The sequence below is a fragment of the Lithobates pipiens genome, unplaced genomic scaffold, assembly GCF_037356315.1.
Source record: "Lithobates pipiens isolate NorthernLeopardFrog02 unplaced genomic scaffold, aLitPip1_a1.2 Scaffold_3, whole genome shotgun sequence".
NCBI classification, from domain to species: Eukaryota; Metazoa; Chordata; class Amphibia; order Anura; family Ranidae; genus Lithobates; species Lithobates pipiens.
Window position 1 is genome coordinate 266,285,326 of NW_027507790.1, and position 20,207 is coordinate 266,305,532.

Below are 20,207 nucleotides of genomic sequence, written 5' to 3' on the forward strand. Positions count from 1 at the left end.
TACAACATATGTAGGATTTGTTTTATCTCTGCGTATCACCTGAGGCCGGTCACTTTACTGGATGTAAGTGGGGTGTACAACCACTTTAGGAAAGTCAATTGCTACAGCTCGCAAAGGGATAGGATTTCAGTGTTGGCCCTCCTATTCTCAACCTAATTTTGAGTGAGCAAGAAATTGTTAGAATAAAAATTCAGAACACATTGTACAAATAGTTAAAAAATAAAATTTAATGACTTGCAAATGAATATATAACCGGATTGAATATTATTTTAATTGCCTGGAGTTCTCCTTTAACCTGTTGAATCAAAGAGTTGCAAATCTACGCCTGGTGTGTTTTTTTTTAATTATACTTTACAAAATGGTTCAAATAAATTAATAAAAATAAATCTTACAAAATAATACTCAATGTTGTCACGCTGCCATTAGACAATATTCGGGTTACTAAGGCACCAGGAAGATAGGGTTACGCAGTGCTGCTTATGCTTCATACAGCAAACCCATCAATGACGCACCACCACTGCAAAGATATTAAAAACACTGGAGGAGGAGCGCACAGCAGACACCCGGAGAGAAACACAACCGTGAAGCTGAATTTAAAGTGCACCTGTCATTTAGTAACAGACATTCTATAGCAGAGGAGGGGGGTGGGTGAAATATAAAGACTTATATTAGGTGTGTAAAAATGTAGTGTATTTGAAGTGTGAAAGCTGAAAACTTGGATCTCGGTGTGCTTTGTGTATTTCTTCCAGGTCTGTGCGGTGATCCTGTGCGAGACTTCCTGTAATAAAGACCGCTCACTGCTGTTCTCTCCCCTTGTGCAGGGTGGCTGGTCCAGTCTCCGCCCCCTCCTGCAGTCAGTGGATCTTGGCATCTACTTTTTTTTTTTTTTGACAACCTCACGCATTATATTTTACCCCACAAAAATATATTGGGGATTATGTTTGTGTGCACTAAAATGTATTTTTAAAAGCATAAATACGTGGGGATGGAGCTTGCAAAACACGGATATACGTAGAAAAAGTGTGTTCGTTTAGGTATATGGTTACCCAGTGGAATTAACTGACTCCTTTAGAATATTCCAAATCTCGTTATTTAGGCCGGGTTCACACCGCTGCGATGTGGGAACGCCGCGAATCCGCGGCGTTTTTCCGCATCGCACGACTCCCGCCGGCAGTTCACACTGCCCTATGCGAACGGCTGGGAGTGTCAATGATATGTTAAGCGGCTAATCTATACAATCAGCAATCCTCCTAAGCTTTACTGACAACAGTATGGTTGCTTCACATGCACTTCATGGAACTGTTGTCGGTGTAAGAATCACAGCACCGCCCAGTTCCACCACAGTCCTACCTAGCTCCGCCCCACCGCATCCAACCCCGTCCCACCCAGTCCAGCGTCAACTGTGATTGCGTAGTGTTCCAACAAACCTGTGCTTCAGCTTCTCCTGTCCTCCTAGCCCAAGCTTTGGCTTGCAGGAAAGGAGAGCTGTAAGAGCCTCAAATTCCTCCATAGCAGGGGTCTCCAAACTTTCTAAACAAAGGGCCAGTTAACCGTCCTACAGACTTTAGGGGGAGCAGACTGTCACCAGTGGGAGAAGAAAATGCCACAGCGTCAGCGGCAGGACAAAAATTTACACTGTCTATAGTTATTAGGAGGTTGAGCAATGACCCCATAGTTGGTATTCATGGAATAATAGTATCCCATTGTTGTATTCTGTGCAAGGAATCGTGCCCAATTGTTTATCTTGGTGGGAGGAAACGTGTAACATGGGGTGTCAGTGGAAGGAATACAGCCCCACTGTCAGTGTCGGTGGAAGGAATACTGCCCCACTGTCGGTGTCGGTGGAAGGAATACTGCCCCACTGTTGGTGTCAGTGGAAGGAATACTGCCCCACTGTTGGTGTCAGTGGAAGGAATACTGCCCCACTGTTGGTGTCAGTGGAAGGAATACTGCCCCACTGTTGGTGTCAGTGGAAGGAATACTGCCCCACTGTTGGTGTCAGTGGAAGGAATACTGCCCCACTGTTGGTGTCAGTGGAAGGAATACTGCCCCACTGTTGGTGTCAGTGGAAGGAATACTGCCCCACTGTTGGTGTCAGTGGAAGGAATACTGCCCCACTGTTGGTGTCAGTGGAAAAAAAAGTGCAAAATCGTTTACATCAGTGGGAGGAATTATGCCCCATCACTGGTGACGGTGGAAGGAATAATGCTCCATCTTTGGTGTCAGTGGAAGGAATAATGCTCCATTGTTGGTGGGAGGAATACCGTCTCTGTTGGTGTCAGTGGCAGGAATAATGCTCCATTGTTGGTGTCAGTGGGAGGAATACTGCCTCTCCATTGGTGTCCACGAAAGGAAAGGTGCCTCATTGTTGGAGTAAGTGGGAGGAATAGTGGCTCATATCAGCGGGAGGAACAGTGTCCCAAGGGTCAGATAAAGGCAAGCAATGAGCCAAATCCGGCCCCAGTTTGTAGACCACTGCTCTGTAGCAGCTTCTAACCTTTACAACAAAGAGGAACCCTTGAAATAACTGGTCAGTCTCAGGGAGCTCCTCCTAAAGATTACTATACCTACAACTCATGATACATTAGTGTGATGTCAGTGGGAAGAATGCTCCTCACACTTGTAGTTATTGGGAAGAATTCCCCCCTTAAAGAAAGCTAAATAGATCAATGGTGCGAGTGGGAACTTATCTGGGAAGCAGAAATTGCTTGTTGTTCAAGGAACTGCTAACAATCTCCAGAGGAACCCTGTTCTATAGAAACATCTTGTACGTCTTTCAATGTACTACTATGGTGTAACTGATTTAGGCTGCATTCACACCTGAGCGTAGCATTTTCAAGAAGAAAATCGCGCGAATTTACAGCAATTTTGCGGCGGTTTTTACCACGATTTGCAGCGCTTTTACCACAATTTGTCGCGATTTTGTGCAGGGCAAAAGGTCACCAATGTTAAAAGAAGGAAAACGCCCAAATCTGCTCAAGAGCGACAAAAAAGGGTCCGGAACTTGTTTGAGCTTCAGGCGTTCGGCTTCAGGCGACATGGAGTGGAGATGTGAACCATCTCCATTGAGAATAATACATTTTTTTCCCTTCTAGCATTTTGTAGCTTCAGGCTTCAAGCTACAAAACGCTCAGGTGTGAATGGGGCCTTAATGGAGTTAATTGAAAGCATTCTTTTTCCTTCCACTTTGATCCCAAAAAAAAGTAAAAAAAAAAATACCTAATCACTGTGCATAAACCAAACAATAGCAAAATAGTTAAATCAATATTTATTCCATACAGTTTTTCAGTCTGCCCGTGTTGGCGTCTCTCTCTCTGTACGGAGATATTTTAACAACGCATGTATCAGATTTTTTTGTATTGATGTTACAAGGTCTAGTGATCATGTTTTGTCACAGTGGTATGTTCTCTCTTTGCCGTCTTCTATAAATAAATTCCTAACGAAAAATGTATACCAACAAAAATGTATAAAAAAAAAATAAAAAATCTAAAGAATTAGTTGGAATAAATTTTGACCTATTTTAATTCATTTTGATCTTAATTATTAGTAGTTTTTAGCAATACGATTCTTTTTTTTTTACTGAAAGTATAGATTTAATAAACAGTTCGCCAACACTGCACAGCAAAAAAATAAAAATAAAATACAACTACCATTCGTTTATTCTATAGGCCCTGTGCTTTCTGGAAATATGTAATGTTTTGGGGGGTTTTAAACAAATGTGGGAATTTTAATGTGTATGTGAAAAAGAAGGAAAAAGGCCCTAGTAGCAAAAGGTCCATAATAAAAAGGAAAAAAAAGCTCTTCATAATTATAAAAAAAAAATAAAAAAATAAAAAGCGGGGGAAAATTTTAGGTCTGCTCATATCTGCTTCTAAATTTCAGGTGCAATTTGAAAAGTATACCCGTCATCCATGCAATAACAAAACCCAACAAACAAGTGTTTAAACAGAAGACATCCCATCCCCTGACAGGAACTGTTCCCATCACCATTATGTAACGCTCCGGGTTCAAATGAAGTCTTTTGGCCGATTGTTAGTTAAGGCTACATAGGGCTGCGAGATGATCAGAGTGTTCAGAGGACTGGTGCACTTCAGGAATGTTTATTGTTTAGTTGTGGTCACAGCAAGGCTCACAGTTAGGACAGTCTTTTGGAAGGCTATGTTATGGCAAACTGTCAGCAGATAAAGAAGATTTCCTCCAACATGCGCCTCTCCTCGGTATCGACGGTGGGTGGTTCACGCCTCGCTGGCTGTACAGGCTGGCGGGCGGGCTTGGAATATCCGCGGGTCGGCGGGCTGAGAATACTGAGGTCATACAGGTCTTTGTAGTGTCTTTGCTTCCTCTGGGAAGAGATGGGGCTGATGGCATCTAACATGTCGATGAGAGAAGTCTCGTACCTGGAAGAGAGAGTAGAGAACAAGTCAAAACGGGTGTCTAAGGGACAATATTGAAGATATTAAATTAGACAGCCTGAAGGGCCTCAGTAATCGTTCAGAATTCATTGACCAATGCCTTTTACAGAAGTTGACATTCTTCTGACCTGCATTTTACATCCTTTAATAGGGGTTTGAATTGCCCGTATGGAAATACCCACCACCACCTCCCGCCCCTTCTTGACCTAGGCCTTAACGAGAATATAAACCTAGCAGCAACTGGATTTCAATAGCCTAAAAAAGTGAAACATTAGATTCAAACTGGTTTAATTAAGGACTTAAATAGCCAGTCCTTCCAGGTAAGGAACCACATGGGGCTCTATTCTGCTTCTACAACACAGCACTGGGTGAAAGAGTTGGAGGGAGGACCTTTCATGTGTAAGCTCTGACCAGGTCCATTCGGAACTTACATAGGGCTGTTTTGTTCAATAATTTTTCTTAGAGTGACCATTTCAATGTTAATTTATCCATTGTGTCTCTGAAAAGACCCTCCAACCTAAACAACTATTGCTCTCCTCTCCAATGATTCTCCACTGTTCCTTCCTTTACCTAAGCTGATGAAAAATACCTGGTTCTTCTGGGTATAGAGGGGACCATGGGTCCTCCTCCCATTTGACACTGTTCAGGGTCTAGCGGTCAATATCTAGGCCCCCATTGAGAGATGCCACTGCCACTTCTAGGTCCTGACACCAGCCAACCCCAAGTACTTTTCTGACAGCTGTGGAAGGAAGGGGTGAAGTAGGCATCTATGGCAAGGCAGGGTTCCGTGGAACTTTAGGGTTGCTCCAGAGGTTGCTAGGGGTTACTTGAGCAAGGAGCAGTTTCTGCCTTTCTAATAAGCTCCCACTGATACCATTGATCTTTTTAGCTAATCGGTAAGAGGGAGATAGTTGCCCACTGACCACCAATATAAGGAACATTCCTCCCACTGATCACCAATGTAAGGAACATCCTCCCCATTGATCACCAATGTAAGGAACATTGGTTGCACTAATCGCCAATGTAAGGGACATCCTTCCCACTAATCACCAATGTAAGGGACATCCTTCCCACTAATCACCAATGTAAGGGACATCCTTCCCACTAATCACCAATGTAAGGGACATCCTTCCCACTAATCACCAATGTAAGGAACATCCTTCCCACTAATCACCAATGTAAGAAACATCCTTCCCATTGTCACCAATGTAAGAAACATTCTTCCCACTGATCACCAATGTAAGGAACATTCTTCCCACTAATCACCAATGTAAGGAACATCCTTCCCACTAATCACCAATGTAAGAAACATCCTTCCCACTGGTCACCAATGTAAGGAACATTCTTCCCACTGATCACCAATGTAAAGAACATTCTTCCCACTGATCACCAATGTAAAGAACATTCTTCCAACTGATCACCAATGTAAGGAACATTGGTTGCACTAATCGCCAATGTAAAGACCATCCTTCCCACCAATCACCAATGTAAGGAACATTCTTCCAACTCATCACCAATGTAAGGAACATTCTTCCCACTGATCACCAATGTAAGGAACATTCTTCCTAATGACCATCAATGTAAGGAACATTCTTCCAACTCATCACCAATGTAAGGAACATTCTTCCCACTGATCACCAATTTAAGGAACATTCTTCCAACTGATCACCAATGTAAGGAACATTCTTCCCACTGATCACCAATGTAAGGAACATTCTTCCCACTGATCACCAATGTAAGGAACATTCTTCCCACAGACCAACACAGTAATGTACAGTGAGCTGTAGCTATAGTAATCATCTGGGGTTCCTTTAAACAAAAAAAACTTATCAAGGGAACCTCCATATTAAATAGGTTGAGAACAGCTGTCCTAAACACGGTCAGCAACATTGTCTTTTTGGATGCACCTGTTTAAGGTAGCAGTTCTTGGGTCAATTCCTGTTACAGAGGCGGCTATTGGTGGATTGGACTAAAAACACTCCTTGTAGTCTCAGTACAGAGGTCTCCTCTAATCAGTGCTAGGAAGGCGTCTTTAGGTAACAAAAAAAAGTGGTTTGCAACACTGATTGCCAAGCTCTGCACTAATAACATCCTTTAAGTCGGCAAAAAAAAAAAAAAAACACACAGAATCCGTACTACCTCTAAAGAAGTTGGCAGGATTCTTAAAGGTCCTTAAAAATCCTTGCAATATACGCCACTCTCGTTTTAGAAAACAAAACAAGGCTAATCAAATCCTGATGCAAAAACAGCAGATTTGTAATAAGCTGTAAACAGGAATATTTTTGGCGGAGGTTTCAGAGCTACATTGTTATTCCCTTTCTGCACAGGCAATGGTTAGACTGAGAATCTCTCCAGAAGAAGAAAAAAAAAAAAAAAAAAGAAAAGACAGCGGCAATAAGGTAGAATTTATGAGTTGGGGGCCAATAATGTGCAGAACAAGTGAGGGGGTTATTTAACGAAGGAGAAAGAGCGGTACTTGGCGCAGCACTGATAGATAGGAACAGGTGCTCGAGTGCGTGCATTGCACCCAACAAATCAATACAATCATTTTACAAAGATAAAAAGGGCAGCGGGAGAACATCAGGAGTATTATTCACTTTGGAGCTCGGCAATCTGTTCGAGGTGGACGAGGCAGAAGCACAAGGCTCTCTTGTTGGGTGGGATGAAGCATGATGATCCAATGAGGCGCCATCGGTTTACCCAGAGCGTCGGGACAACCGTGGCATGATTGTGCGTTACGTGATGAAAGGTGCCTCAGCAAAAAAAAAAAAAGACGCAGAGCGGGGGACGGTACTCAACTGGCAGATTGGTTCAGGGAATTGGAACTGGCAAGACGGAGACATTACTTTTCGCAATAACGAGTGCTTGCTTGTAGAATAAACGTTTTTATTTCCCACAATTCTACAAGTCAGGTAAACAAATTTCAGGCCTTTCATAGTACAGCTATAGCACTACCGCAGCCACCGCTAAAGGGCCAGTCCAACTGCAAAACTTATACTGGTGAGTCAGCCACTGGTTTTTACACCCCACCAGTAGCAAAACTTCCCAGGTGATCGACCAGTCTCCCCCAACTCCCCTCCAAAGAGTCTCATTCCCTCGCTGCATGATCCTCAATGGTTTCCACACTGCATTATCCAAAAAGTAATACCAACACAGCAGTAGGTTGTAATACTGGCATGGTGGGTGATTCAACTTCTCTACATTCATTTCAACTGAAATCTTCATTATGACAGGACTGAACACTAAAGACTGTTGGGGAAACAGTTTTGGTTAACAAACAGTAATAGATAAATAAATCGATACACTGTATTGCCAAAAGTATTGGAACGCCTGCCTACACACACGAAATGTAATGGCATCCCTCAGTCTTAGTGCGTAGGGGTTCAATACTGAGTTGGCCCACCCTTTGCAGCTTCAACTCTTCTGGGAAGGTTGTCCACAAGGTTTAGGAGTGTGTCTATGGGAATGTTTGACCATTCTTCCAGAAGCGCATTTGTGAGGTCAGGCACTGATATTGGACGAGAAGGCCTGGCTCGCAGTCTCCGCTTTAATTCATCCTAAAGGTGTTATATCGAGTTGAGGTCAAGACTCTGTGCAGGCCAGTCAAGTTTCTCCACCCAAAACTCTCTCATCCATGCCTTTATGGACCTTGCTTTGTGCACTGAGAGGGGAGGGGAGGAAGGAGAAAGGAAAGGGAGGGAGAGAAGCAAGGAGGAAGGAAGGAAGGAAGGGAAGGAAGGAAGGAAGGAAAGGGAGGGAAGGAAGGAAGGAAGGAAAGGGAGGGAAGGAAGGAAGGAAGGAAGGAAAGGGAGGGAAGGAAGGAAGGAAGGAAAGGGAGGGAAGGAAGGAAGGAAGGAAAGGGAGGGAAGGGAAGGGAGGGAGCGAGGGAGGGAAGGGAGGGAGCGAAGTGAGGGAGCGAAGTGAGGGAGGGAAGTGAGGGAGGGAAGTGAGGGAGGGAAGTGAGGGAGGGAAGTGAGGGAGGGAAGTGAGGGAGGGAAGGAAGGAAGGAAGCGAGGGAGGGAGGGAGGGAGGGAGGGAGGAAGGAAGGAAGGAAGGAAGGGAGGGAGGAAGGAAGGAAGGGAGGAAGGAAGGGAGGAAGGAAGGAGGAAGGAAGGAAGGAAAGGAAGGAAGGAAGGAAAGGAGGAAGGAAGGGAGGAAGGAAGGGAGGAAGGAAGGGAGGTAGGAAGGGTAGGAAGGGTAGGAAGGAAGGAAGGAAGGAAGGAAGGAACGAACACAAATACAAATCTCCCTCAACTCTCAGTGTACCCAAGTTCCTGTTTGGAACCTAAACCACAACCCCTGCACTGCCTAGCAGCCCTTGGCCAACAGTGTATACTGTAGGGAGGGTTTATTTAATGCTCTACTGAACTAGATTTGGCGAGGGGTATCCAATGCCTTTCATCTTCTCTTTGGGAAACGCTGCTGGGGTGTTGCAACTTCTTACCAAACAGCAGATGAGCAGGGCTACTGGGAGATGAGACCGAATTCTGGAGATAAATTGTGCCACAGTGGCTGCAGCTACAGAGGTCAGTAATGGCTTGTTTTGCATAATATTAATGTCAGTAAATTAATTTTAAAATACATCAAGGTCCACAGCCTGGCCTATATGTAAAGCGCCAGGTAGAACTTCATAAAAGTGGGGCATCAAAATGACCCCAACCCCTAAAATACCAGTCTATCCCTACAAGTGGGGAAAGGACAGTGGGTAAGCTTTGATGCAACTCACAAGCTGCTTATAACCACTGTCAATGTAGTCTAGCATGATCTGTTCTACGGTTCACAAGGCGGAAAACTGCTGTGCTCTTCAGTTACAACGCTCCTAGCTCTGTGGACTACAAAACCACCTCTCCGTATTTTTAAGGGAGTCCTAACACTTCCTCTTCTAGGGAGACAACTGCCCAATAAATACAGTACAGTGAGTGTTTGTTGTCATCTTAGGACAGGAAGTGTCACTGACCGGATTTCCAGGGGGGGGGGGGGGGAGAATACCTATAGCAGCCACCACATCTGAGGACTGGTAAACTGCAATATATTAAAATATATGAAAGACAAACGAGTGCAGTTCTGTAATCATTAATATATCAAATGTATTTATAAATATAAGCAGTGTTAGTACCTGAATTAGACCTGGTATCAGTTACTTGCAATCCCTCTACAGAAGGGCTGGAGTGCGAGAGAAATAATCAGCACAAGGAGCCAGTCAGTTCACACAAAAAAGAAGCATGGGTGAAAGCAGAGTGACAGATGAGCTCATCACTTTGCTGCTTCTCCTTTCACTGTCCAGTCACAGGCTGGGAGTGGGTTCAGGACAACCTAGGCTCAGTGGAAATATGTAGAATGATATTGACCATTCAAGGACACCTTGCAGCAGACAAAAGTACTGTGGGAGAAATCTCTAGATCGAAATTGAATACTGCAGCAAGACCTGGTTCTTTTATTTTTATGTTATGCTTATTTTTGGCTGGAGTTCTGCTAAGTTTTTTTCTTAGGTCAGCACAGAGGTAGACGCCCTTGGCACTCCAGCAGTGGTGAAACTACAAATTCCCATGATGTCTCCGCAAGTCATTCCTGTGGCTGTCAGTCTTGCAATGCCTCGTGGGTCTTGTAGCTCCACATCAACTGAAGTGGCGAGGCTGCTACCCCTGGGTTAGGAGCAGTGGCGGCTGGTGCTCCCTTTTTAGGGGGCGGCAAACAAACCACCCGACACCCCACCAGTCGGTCCCCCCCCCCCACGCCGCCTCAGCCCACAATCCCTGCACTTACTCCATCTAGGTCGTGGGCAACGCTTCCTTCTCGTCGGCTTTACCTTGCTTCTCCTCCTCCGTGGCTACACCCCGGCGTCTCCTGCATCTCCTCCTCCTTGGCAGCCAATACGATCGCTTCTCCTCTTGGCCAATTGGGTCTAAGGACATGCTTCCCGATTGGCTGGGAGGAGATTCAGGAAGACAATACCGTATATTAATTCGCTATTGTCAAACAACTGGGTGGGCTCCAGACGCAGTGCTCTGTGCCCCGAGCCCACCCTTTTTTGGAGGCTCAGGCTCCCTTATGGATGGGTCACCACTGGTTAGGATATACTTTAAGACAGCTTCATAAATGAGTCCCAAGGGGAGTATCTCGTGTTTAGAGGAACCAGAGTGCACACTTTATACTGAACGGCAGCATAGCCCTGGTTAATAAACACAGCCCTGTCGTAAGAGAAGCCCGGATAGCTTTCAGTAATTCCAAGACTTATAGTAACAGTGCTTGCTGTACTGTCAGCTTTTGCTAATAAGACGACATAAACAACCCCGGAGAAGTTCACCCATCCTGCTTAATTTGAAGAGCCCCCGGCGCTCTCGGCACAAAATGACGGAGAACTGGCTGCCTGCTCGCCTGTCCAGGGAATCATTCCTTTTTTTTTTTTTTAAATGGCTGATAATGTGTCCTTCCTAATGTGGAGCTCTCTGCTCTTTGGCATTTCAACAAAGCGCACAGCTGTCTCCCCTCGCATGCAGGTTAAGCAATATGACAGGTGGCTGCATTTTATGACGGAGCAGCCAATTAGAGGCAACTAGAGGACTCTGGGTAAACAATGCTGACTGTCTGGCAGGTACAGAGAAGTCGGCGTGTCAAGGGTTAGACCGCACATCGCTGGTGGCAATTTATTGTCGGCTGTGAGCCCGGATGCCCATGACATGGGTCAGATGGTCCATTCAGATCGCAGCAAGGCAAAGGCATTTCACGTTTCTCTCCTCCGCTGACACCGGTGTATGTGCACAGAAAGGCAATACGGAGATTGCTATTGGGCTATTTAAAGGGTCACTCATCTTGAAGCATAAAGAGTTACTATATACAAAGCCAGTAGTGTTTCCAAATGTCCACACGGGTATTTGACATTTATGTAATTCTGTTATCTGCCAATTTACACGAAAGTAGGCTTAAGAGTAGCAGCTGGAAACCTTCTCCCATGAGATTATATGACAGAAGTCTGGTGTGTTTTGGAAAATATCTCCCCTATTATACCGCCGCCATTTCTGACCGGTCCCGAAAATGTCACTTGTAAAAGGATACATAAAAACCCCAAAATAAAAAAAAGTTATTTGATTCAGCATACCAGTCCATAGATGTGGTGGAAGCATTTGTATTTTTTTTTTTTAGGACAAGAACTCTTTCAGCAATTACAGAAAATATCTATTGATCTGGCCAGACAGTGTCCTCATCACTTCCTGAGAGATTAACTGGAAGCACAAACAAGGTCATCCTTTTCCTGTAACCTATATATCCCATCATCCCTCATTGTGATAGAGATGAGCAATGCAGACATGTTTAAAGCCCAGCCTAGCTGACAGCAATGGCTGCTCCCAAAGATACAGTGGAGAAGTGAGCATAGCCACCCAAAGATGGGAAGTGCATTATTTGCAAAAGGCAAAAAAAGGAGAAAGGAGAAAGGGAGGAGGGGGAGGGAGGGAGAAAGGGAGGAGGGGGAGAAAGGGAGGAGGGGGAGGGAGGAAAAGAAGAAAGGGAGGAGGAGGGGGGAGGGAAAAGAAGAAAGGGAGGAGGGAGGGGAGGAGAGGGAGGGAGGGATGGAAGGAAAAGAAGAAAGGGAGGAGGGGGAGAAAGGGAGGAGGGGGAGAAAGGGAGGAGGGGGAGAAAGGGAGGAGGGGGAGAAAGGGAGGAGGGGGAGGGAGGAAAAGAAGAAAGGGAGGAGGAGGGGGAGGAGGGGGGGGAGGGAAAAGAAAGGGAGGGAAGGGAAGGATAGAAAAGAAAGGGAGGGGAGGGAAGGAGAGAAAAGAAAGGGAGGGAAGGGAAGGATAGAAAAGAAAGGGAGGGAAGGGAAGCAGAGAAAAGAAAGGGAAGGAAGGGGAAAGGGAGGGGAGGGGGAGGGAAGGGAGGGAGGGAGGGAGGGAGGGAGGGAGGGAGGGAGGGAGGGAGGGAGGGAAGGAAGGAAGGAGGGAGGGAAGGAAGGAGGGAGGGAGGGGAGGGAGGGGAGGGAGGGGAGGGAGGGAGGGAGGGGAGGGAGGGAGGGAGGGGAGGGAGGGAGGGGAGGGAAGAAAGGGAAGGGAGGGAGGAAAAAGGGAAGGAAGAAAGGGAGGGAAGGAAGAAAGGGAGGGAAGGAAGAAAGGGAGGGAAGGAAGAAAGAAAAAATAAGGAAGGGAAAAAAATAAAGGAGGAAAGATAAAAAGGGGGAGGAGGAGGAGGATGAGGATGAGGAAGGAGGACAGAATAGGAAAGAGGAGGAAAAAGGAAGAGAAGAAGAAAAAAAAAAAAAAGAAGGACAACCAGCCACCCCTTACAAGGACTGGTAAGCAGCAAAAGATTACATTTTTGTTGTTACATTTAGATACGCTTCAAAAGGATAGCTCGATCTACTGATCATTTGGCATTTAAATCACTGGGTTTGCAGCTTTATGACTGGTGTAATCTAAAGCAAACCTGTCTCTAACTGGTAAAATACCATCTAAAGTAAAATGCAGCCAACTATAGGTGCCTGCATAGACCTTTAATGATCCTCAGTAGCACCCCTTTGTGCTCTTAAACCTGCGAGCTCCAATTTGCTTTCCAGCTCCCTTTCTACTGATCAATGGTGATCAATGGTGCAGTCCATTACAGTGTTGAGCCAATAAGATTGGTGTGGGAAGCAGAAGAGGGCAAGCCAGCTTGGAACTTTACTTGGAAGTATCAAAAATACATATTAGAGCTCCACAAGATGCAGGGCTCCCAGGGTGCTCCAGAAGATCACTGAAGGACAAGTGCTTTGAGGGGTCTCAATCTGACTCTGGTTGCCATTTTAACATGCTTTAGAGACCTTTGAGGGTTACTTTAAAAGTAAGCTTTTCAACAACCCTGCCCCATGCAGAATTATACACCCTTATACTTTGTTCCCCTCAGCTCAATTTAGCAGTCTAAAATGAGGAAAGAGCCAGCTGTAATCTTCAAACTACTTATCAGAGCTTACACGGGACCTAATGCTGAAGGAACCCCTACAACCTCTGGAGGAACCCTGGTTGAGAATCACTGATCTACAGCCTACAAAGACATTGTAAATGACTGTGCTCTTTTAACCTTGTGGTCACAGTTTGGTGAAGATATTTTTTGCTCCAGTATGACTGTGCCCGTCTACAAATCCAGCCCCATAAAGACATGGTTTGAGGAGCTTGATGTGGAGGAACTTGCGTGTCCTGCAGAGTCATGCCCTCAACCCTACTGAATATATGAAATGGAACACCAGTTGTGAGCCAGGTGTTCTCATCGATCATCAGTATCTGGCCTTTTGGGGATGGCCTTCTGTGTCCCAACATAACTGTGTCCCTGTGCACCAAACCAGCTCCATAAAGATATGGTTTGAGGAGCTTGATGTGGAGGAACCTGCGTGTCCTGCAGAGCCGTGACCTCAACCCTACTGAATATATGAAATGGAACACCAGTTATGAGCCACGTGTTCTCAATCATCAGGACCCGGCCTTTTGTGGATGGCCTTTTCTGTTCCAACACAACTGTGTCCCTGTGCACCAATCCAGCTCCATAAAGATATGGTTTGAGTGGTTTGGTGTGGAGGAACTTAAAGAGGAAGTAAACCCTGATGGGTTTACTTCCTCTTTTTTTCCCTGCAAAGGTAAAGCATAATGGACTACTATGCATCGCATAGTAGCTCATTATGTGTCACTTACCTGACACAGGAGCCAGCGAAGTCGCCGCTGATCCCTGTAGTCCGCCGCGTCCATCTTGCTGGTGGCGTCTCGCAGCTCCGACCAATGACAGCGGCGCAACCGCGATGACGTCACTCCCGCACATGCGCACGGGAGTCGCGCCTCGCAGCTCCGTTGCTGTCATACGGCGAAGCCGCGATGACGTCACTCCCGCGCATGCGCACGGGAGTCGACAAATTTGGCAAATCCATTCTTGGATTTGCCGCATTTAGTGCGCCTGCGCGCCGCTGTCTACGGCGCATGCGCCGTAGACAGCGGTGCCCATTTTCGGGCAAATATCTCCTAAACCATATAGGTTTAGGAGATATTGCTTGGACCTACAGGTAAGCCTTAATCTAGGCTTACCTATAGGTCCAAGTTGTTTGGAAGGGTTTACTTCCTCTTTAAGCATCCTGCACAGAGCTTTGACCTCAACCATACTGAACGCCTTTACAATGAATTTGAACACACTGTGATCCAGTTCTTCTCATCCAACATCAGTACCTGACCTGACAAATGGGCATACATTCCCAGAAACACTCCAAAATCTTGTAAAAACAGAAGATAGGAGGCTGTTATAGTCACAAACTAGGCCAACTCCATAATAATTTCCATGAATTGGGAATGGGATATTCAACAAGCTCATATAGGAGTAATGGTCAGATGTCCACAGATATATAGCGCACAGTGTATTTAATACACAGACTTTGCCATTAAAGAAATGCTTTTTCTTAAATTTTCTTCCCACGTAGGATTTTCAGTACCTCAAACTTTGGCACATTTTACCATTTTCAATGGCTTGAATCCAGAGAAGACATTTCAAAAAGGTTGTTGTCATTTACATTGTGCTTCAACAGCTGAACTTTTAGCGTTGATATTTTAAAACTTGTAAAGATAATGCCGCCAGGGCTTGCATACCAGCACTTCGGAAGCAGGAATCCCCGCCTACACTTTCACTGCGGTTTGTCAAAATGGCCGAAAAGCATTCTATGGAAAATATTACCACCTCATTGAAGAGAAAAAGAGGAGAAATTTAGATGCAAGTGGTTTTGATGGTCGGTCTTTATGTGTTCCAGGGAGTGTGAAGCGGTTTGTGCAGCAGAGGAGTGTGTATATTGGAAATATTCAGGTAAAACACCTATGTTGGGCATTTGTGTGTTCACCGAAATGGATACTTATCTTTGTATAGATGTTTATTACCACCACATCTATCATGCTGTAACATCTGGCTTTCACACCGGAGTGGTGCGCTGACAGGACGTCAGGTACAGTCCTGCCAGCAGCTTCTTTGTAGCGGTGAAGGAGCGGTGTGTTTACCGCTCCTCCACCGCTGCTCCCCAGTGAAATCAATGGGGCAGTGCGGCTATACCGCCAGCAAAACGCCGCTATTGCGCCATATTGCGGGTGGTTTTAACCCTTTCTTGGCCGCTAGCGGGGGTAAAAGCACCCCGCTAGCGGCCGAAATGCGCCACAAATCCGACGGTAAAACGCAGCTATTTTTAGCGGCGTTTTACCGCCGACGCTATACGCTCGGCGGTGTGAAAGGGGTCTAAGCCTGAGTGATCACATGACCAATGATCGCTCAATTCTTGGTCTGCTCAAAGCAAGATCGGTGACCGTCGATTGCTGCCCCTCCAGAACTCATTGGAATGCTGGGCTGAGGAGGGTGCAGGAGCAACCGGGCTCAGGCTCTCAGCGACACGCTGAGCCAGCAGCTGATCAGGCATCTGGGGGGATCCTAATAATATTGTCGGGATCCTTCCGCAGCCTCGAGTGGCTCTGCGACGTCAGCTGACATTAGCCTGCTGTAAACTGATTCCGGGTAAGTGATCTGCAAGAGAAGTATGGCCATATGCAAATATGCCCATATTTTTTTTAAATTACCTCTACTGTGAAAGATGCCTAAAAAGTTGGGCAAAGGGCTGCTCACTAGTATTGCCTGTGGTCTCCCTGCATCTAATCTTTCCCAATCACTGACTTGTTCTGCACTATGTCTGTGTGGAGGCAGCCATCTTGGTAGAGACAGGGCTTTGCTTTTGAAATGTCTTTTCTAGATTCAAGCCGTTGAAAATGGTAAAGTGTGCCAAGTTTGAGGTGCTGAAAATCCTGTGTGGGAAGAAAATTTAAGAAAAAGCCCATCATCGGTGCCACCCGTCATCAGTGCCACCCGTCATCAGTGCCACCCGTCATCAGTGCCACCCGTCATCAGTGCCACCCGTCATCAGTGCCACCCGTCATTGTCCTGGTGCTCCAGGGCCTTGAAAAGTGTAATAGATAGTCAACAAATTAGATGTGTAATTTATGCTCCTAGAACACGTGATGGCGCTCCCTGCATGTTGGGCCTCTCTAAGTGGCCAGGCTGTGAAAAAGTCCCACACGTGGTATTGTAATACTCAGGAGGAGTAGCAGAATGTATTTTGGGGTGTCATTTGTGGTATACACATGCCATGTGAGAGCAATAACCTATCACAGTGACAATTTTGTGTGTAAAAAAAAAGACATCAAAAATCTCACCATGCCTCTTACTAAATACCTTGGAATGTTTAATTTAAAAAAAAAAAGGGGTAATTTGAGGGATATTTGTACTTTCTTGGCTTTTTTGGGTCGCAAGAAATGATAGGCCACCAGTACATCAGATGTGATCACTTTTTTTATGATTTGCACCACAGCTTGTAGACTCTCTAACTTTCACAAAGACCAAATAATATCCACTAATTTGGGTTATTTTTACCAAAGATATGTAGCAGTATAAATTGTGGCCAAAATTTATGAAGAAAAATGTATAATTTGCAAAATTGTATCACAGAAACCAAGAAAAATGTGGCGTTTTCAAAATTTTTTTTTTTAATTTATAGCGCAAAAAAAAAACCCAGAGGTGATCAAATACCACCAAAAGAAAGCTCTATGTGTATGAAAAAAAAGGAAAAAACAAATTCATTTGGGTACAGTGTTACATGACTGAGTAAGTGTCATTCAAAGTGTGAGAACACTGAAAGCTGAAAATTGGCCTGCGCAGGAGGGGGGTTTAAGTGCCCAGTTGTCAAGTGGTTATATAAAAATGGTATATACACTAGATCCCCTTCAACACTATATACACTAGATCCCCTCCAACACTATATCCCCTCTAATGGTATATACAGTATATCTCCTCTAATGTTATATAAAGTATCTTTCTTCTAATAGTATATAAAGTATCTTTCTTCTAATAGTATATAAAGTATCTTTCTTCTAATAGTATATAAAGTATCTTTCTTCTAATAGTATATACGGTATATCTCCTCTAATAGTATATATGGTATAGCTCCTCTAATAGTATATACGGTATAGCTCCTCTAATAGTATATACGGTATATCTCCTCTAATAGTATATACGGTATATCTCCTCTAATAGTATATACAGTATATCTCCTCTAATAGTATATATATATTATCTCTTCTGTCTGTTATTTTCAGTGGATTAGATATTTTGCTCCCTAAGCATACAGTTGGTTATTTATATTTACCACTGCATAGAGATATTTAGGAATAAATTGCCTTTTTTTTAAACTTTACATAATAATTATACACCACACTTTTTTTTAAGGTTACCACCAGAAACAATCGGACAACTAATCAATTATGAAAAGAATAGTTGCAGCCCTACTACTACACACATCAAAATCTATCCGGTCCCCTCTGAACCAGCCATGTGTATCCAGCTTTAGATGATCTCACGCTGCAGATACACAGCTATAAGGCCTCAGAGCAGGAAGATTGCTGCCAATTCTCAGGAGGAATTCAAGGCCAACAATGGTTTTCTTGGCGTTTCCTACAAGATGGCAGATCCTCACTTTTTTTTTTTTTTTTTTTTTAAGCCCAGGCCCACCTTAAGAACGCAGACTTTTTGCTGCTGGATCAGAATTGTTGAGCAACATAAATATGGAGCACCGGAGTGAAGGCAGACAAGAGTTAATGATTCCACTGGAGCGATTATGATCTATGCTATAACTAGCTAATTTAAAGCTCTTTGCTCTGCCTAGCTACCTCCTCTTACTAATTGTGACTTGAATCGTAAATTACACAAAAGGCTGTAAAACTATCTTCAAACAGGTTGAACAAAGAACCGCCAAGACTACAGCAGGGGAATGTGAGCGCCAGATAAAGATTAAAGCTGCAGCACGACAATGAATTGGATGCACTCGGCTTTGTAGCGTACACAGATGTTGCATGAAAGTAAAGGCACTTACACGTGTAAGACCCGTACGAATGTTTTCACATCGAGTGCTCCCAATTATACATGAAAGTCGGCTTCGTCCGCCATTCATAATGGCGCTACATTCACTCCGGAATACAATGCGATTCCTATCAGTCGGCCGCGTTCTGCTTTTGCTGCCGACATGAGCGTACTACAACGCTAATAAAAACAATCACTGAATGCAGCCTGTTTATCAAACACGTGAGTGTAACCAACATACTCTTACGGCTGAAAGAAAAGTGGCTTGACGTGGCTCAGAGATTTAAAAAATAGAAAAAGCGAAAAACAAAAAAAGTCTGGTGATCAGTTTTCATTTTTGGAAAGTTAATGGCTTGTTTTATTTTTTTAATTTTTAATTTTAAAGATGAAGTTTAAAGTATAAGTTCGCTTTTTGAAACGTATTACATGTTCCATCTGTATTTAGGGTGGAACATGTAACATGTCCCAGCTCCTGCAGTCTTTCCCCCCCTGACCCCTCCTCCCTGTGACAGCGGGTGAGGGATCTTCTCCCTGCACCTGCTGCCACAATTCAAAACCAGCGCAGCAGTGCCGGGCTCCACCCACAAGGAGGCGTTATTCATTCACAATTTCCTGTGAATAGAATAGACTACAACAACCATCAGCCAACGTGGCTTGTATTTCTGAATGGACTGCGAGGGTGCTGAGGAGTGGGCTTGTAGTTCATTCAAAAGACTTGCAGCTTGTTTTAACAGTCAGCCTGTATCAGAGGTACGGACTGAAAGCTGCAGGGCTCATCTACAGAAGCCTGACAGTCCACCCCGATCCACTGATCATGTGGGCAATGTTTTCCAGGCACCTGCGGGAAAAGTATTAAAATGCACTTTTTTTCTGTAAAAATGTGTAGTTATACATTTTTCTTAAAAGGTGAAGTTATCTTTTTGCTGACAGTTTGCCTCCCCGGGTCCCTTCCGCTGACCGTTTGCCTCCCCGGGTCCCTTCCGCTGACCGTTTGCCTCCCCGGGTCCCTTCCGCTGACCGTTTGCCTCCCCGGGTCCCTTCCGCTGACCGTTTGCCTCCCCGGGTCCCTTCCGCTGACCGTTTGCCTCCCCGGGTCCCTTCCGCTGACCGTTTGCCTCCCCGGGTCCCTTCCGCTGACCGTTTGCCTCCCCGGGTCCCTTCCGCTGACCGTTTGACTCCCCGGGTCCCTTCCGCTGACCGTTTGACTCCCCGGGTCCCTTCCGCTGACCGTTTGCCTCCCCGGGTCCCTTCCGCTGACCGTTTGCCTCCCCGGGTCCCTTCCGCTGACCGTTTGCCTCCCCGGGTCCCTTCCGCTGACCGTTTGCCCCCCCCCCCGGGTCCCTTCCGCTGACCGTTTGCCCCCCCCCCGGGTCCCTTCCGCTGACCGTTTGCCCCCCCCCAGGTCCCTTCCGCTGACCGTTTACCCCCCCCCCGGTCCCTTCCGCTGACCGTTTGCCTCCCCGGGTCCCTTCCGCTGACCGTTTGCCTCCCCGGGTCCCTTCCGCTGACCGTTTGCCTCCCCGGGTCCCTTCCGCTGACCGTTTGCCTCCCCGGGTCCCTTCCGCTGACCGTTTGCCTCCCCGGGTCCCTTCCGCTGACCGTTTGCCTCCCCGGGTCCCTTCCGCTGACCGTTTGCCTCCCCGGGTCCCTTCCGCTGACCGTTTGCCTCCCCGGGTCCCTTCCGCTGACCGTTTGCCTCCCCGGGTCCCTTCCGCTGACAGTTTGCCTCCCCGGGTCCCTTCCGCTGACAGTTTGCCTCCCTGGGTCCCTTCCGCTGACAGTTTTCCTTCCCAGGTCCCTTTTTTGACAGTGGGACCTCCATACCTCAAGTGTCTTTGCGCACTCATGGGGGAACTCCCTTACTGTGTGCGCAGATGTGCCGCAGGTCTCGGCTGGGTTCCAAAGTCGTGTGGC

The 20,207-nt window shown here is 45.7% G+C and overlaps 1 protein-coding gene across 1 annotated transcript in view; it reads right to left on the reverse strand.

The window, feature by feature from the left end:
* Positions 1 to 207: 207 nt before the first annotated feature.
* Positions 208 to 20,207, reverse strand: part of KIAA1328 (KIAA1328 ortholog) — a 206,429-nt gene continuing 186,429 nt past the window's right edge. The window contains exon 11 of the mRNA XM_077463114.1: positions 208 to 4,397. Within this exon, the coding sequence (XP_077319240.1) occupies positions 4,175 to 4,397 (223 nt within the window). The 3' untranslated portion in view covers positions 208 to 4,174. The remainder of the gene's footprint in view (positions 4,398 to 20,207) is intronic.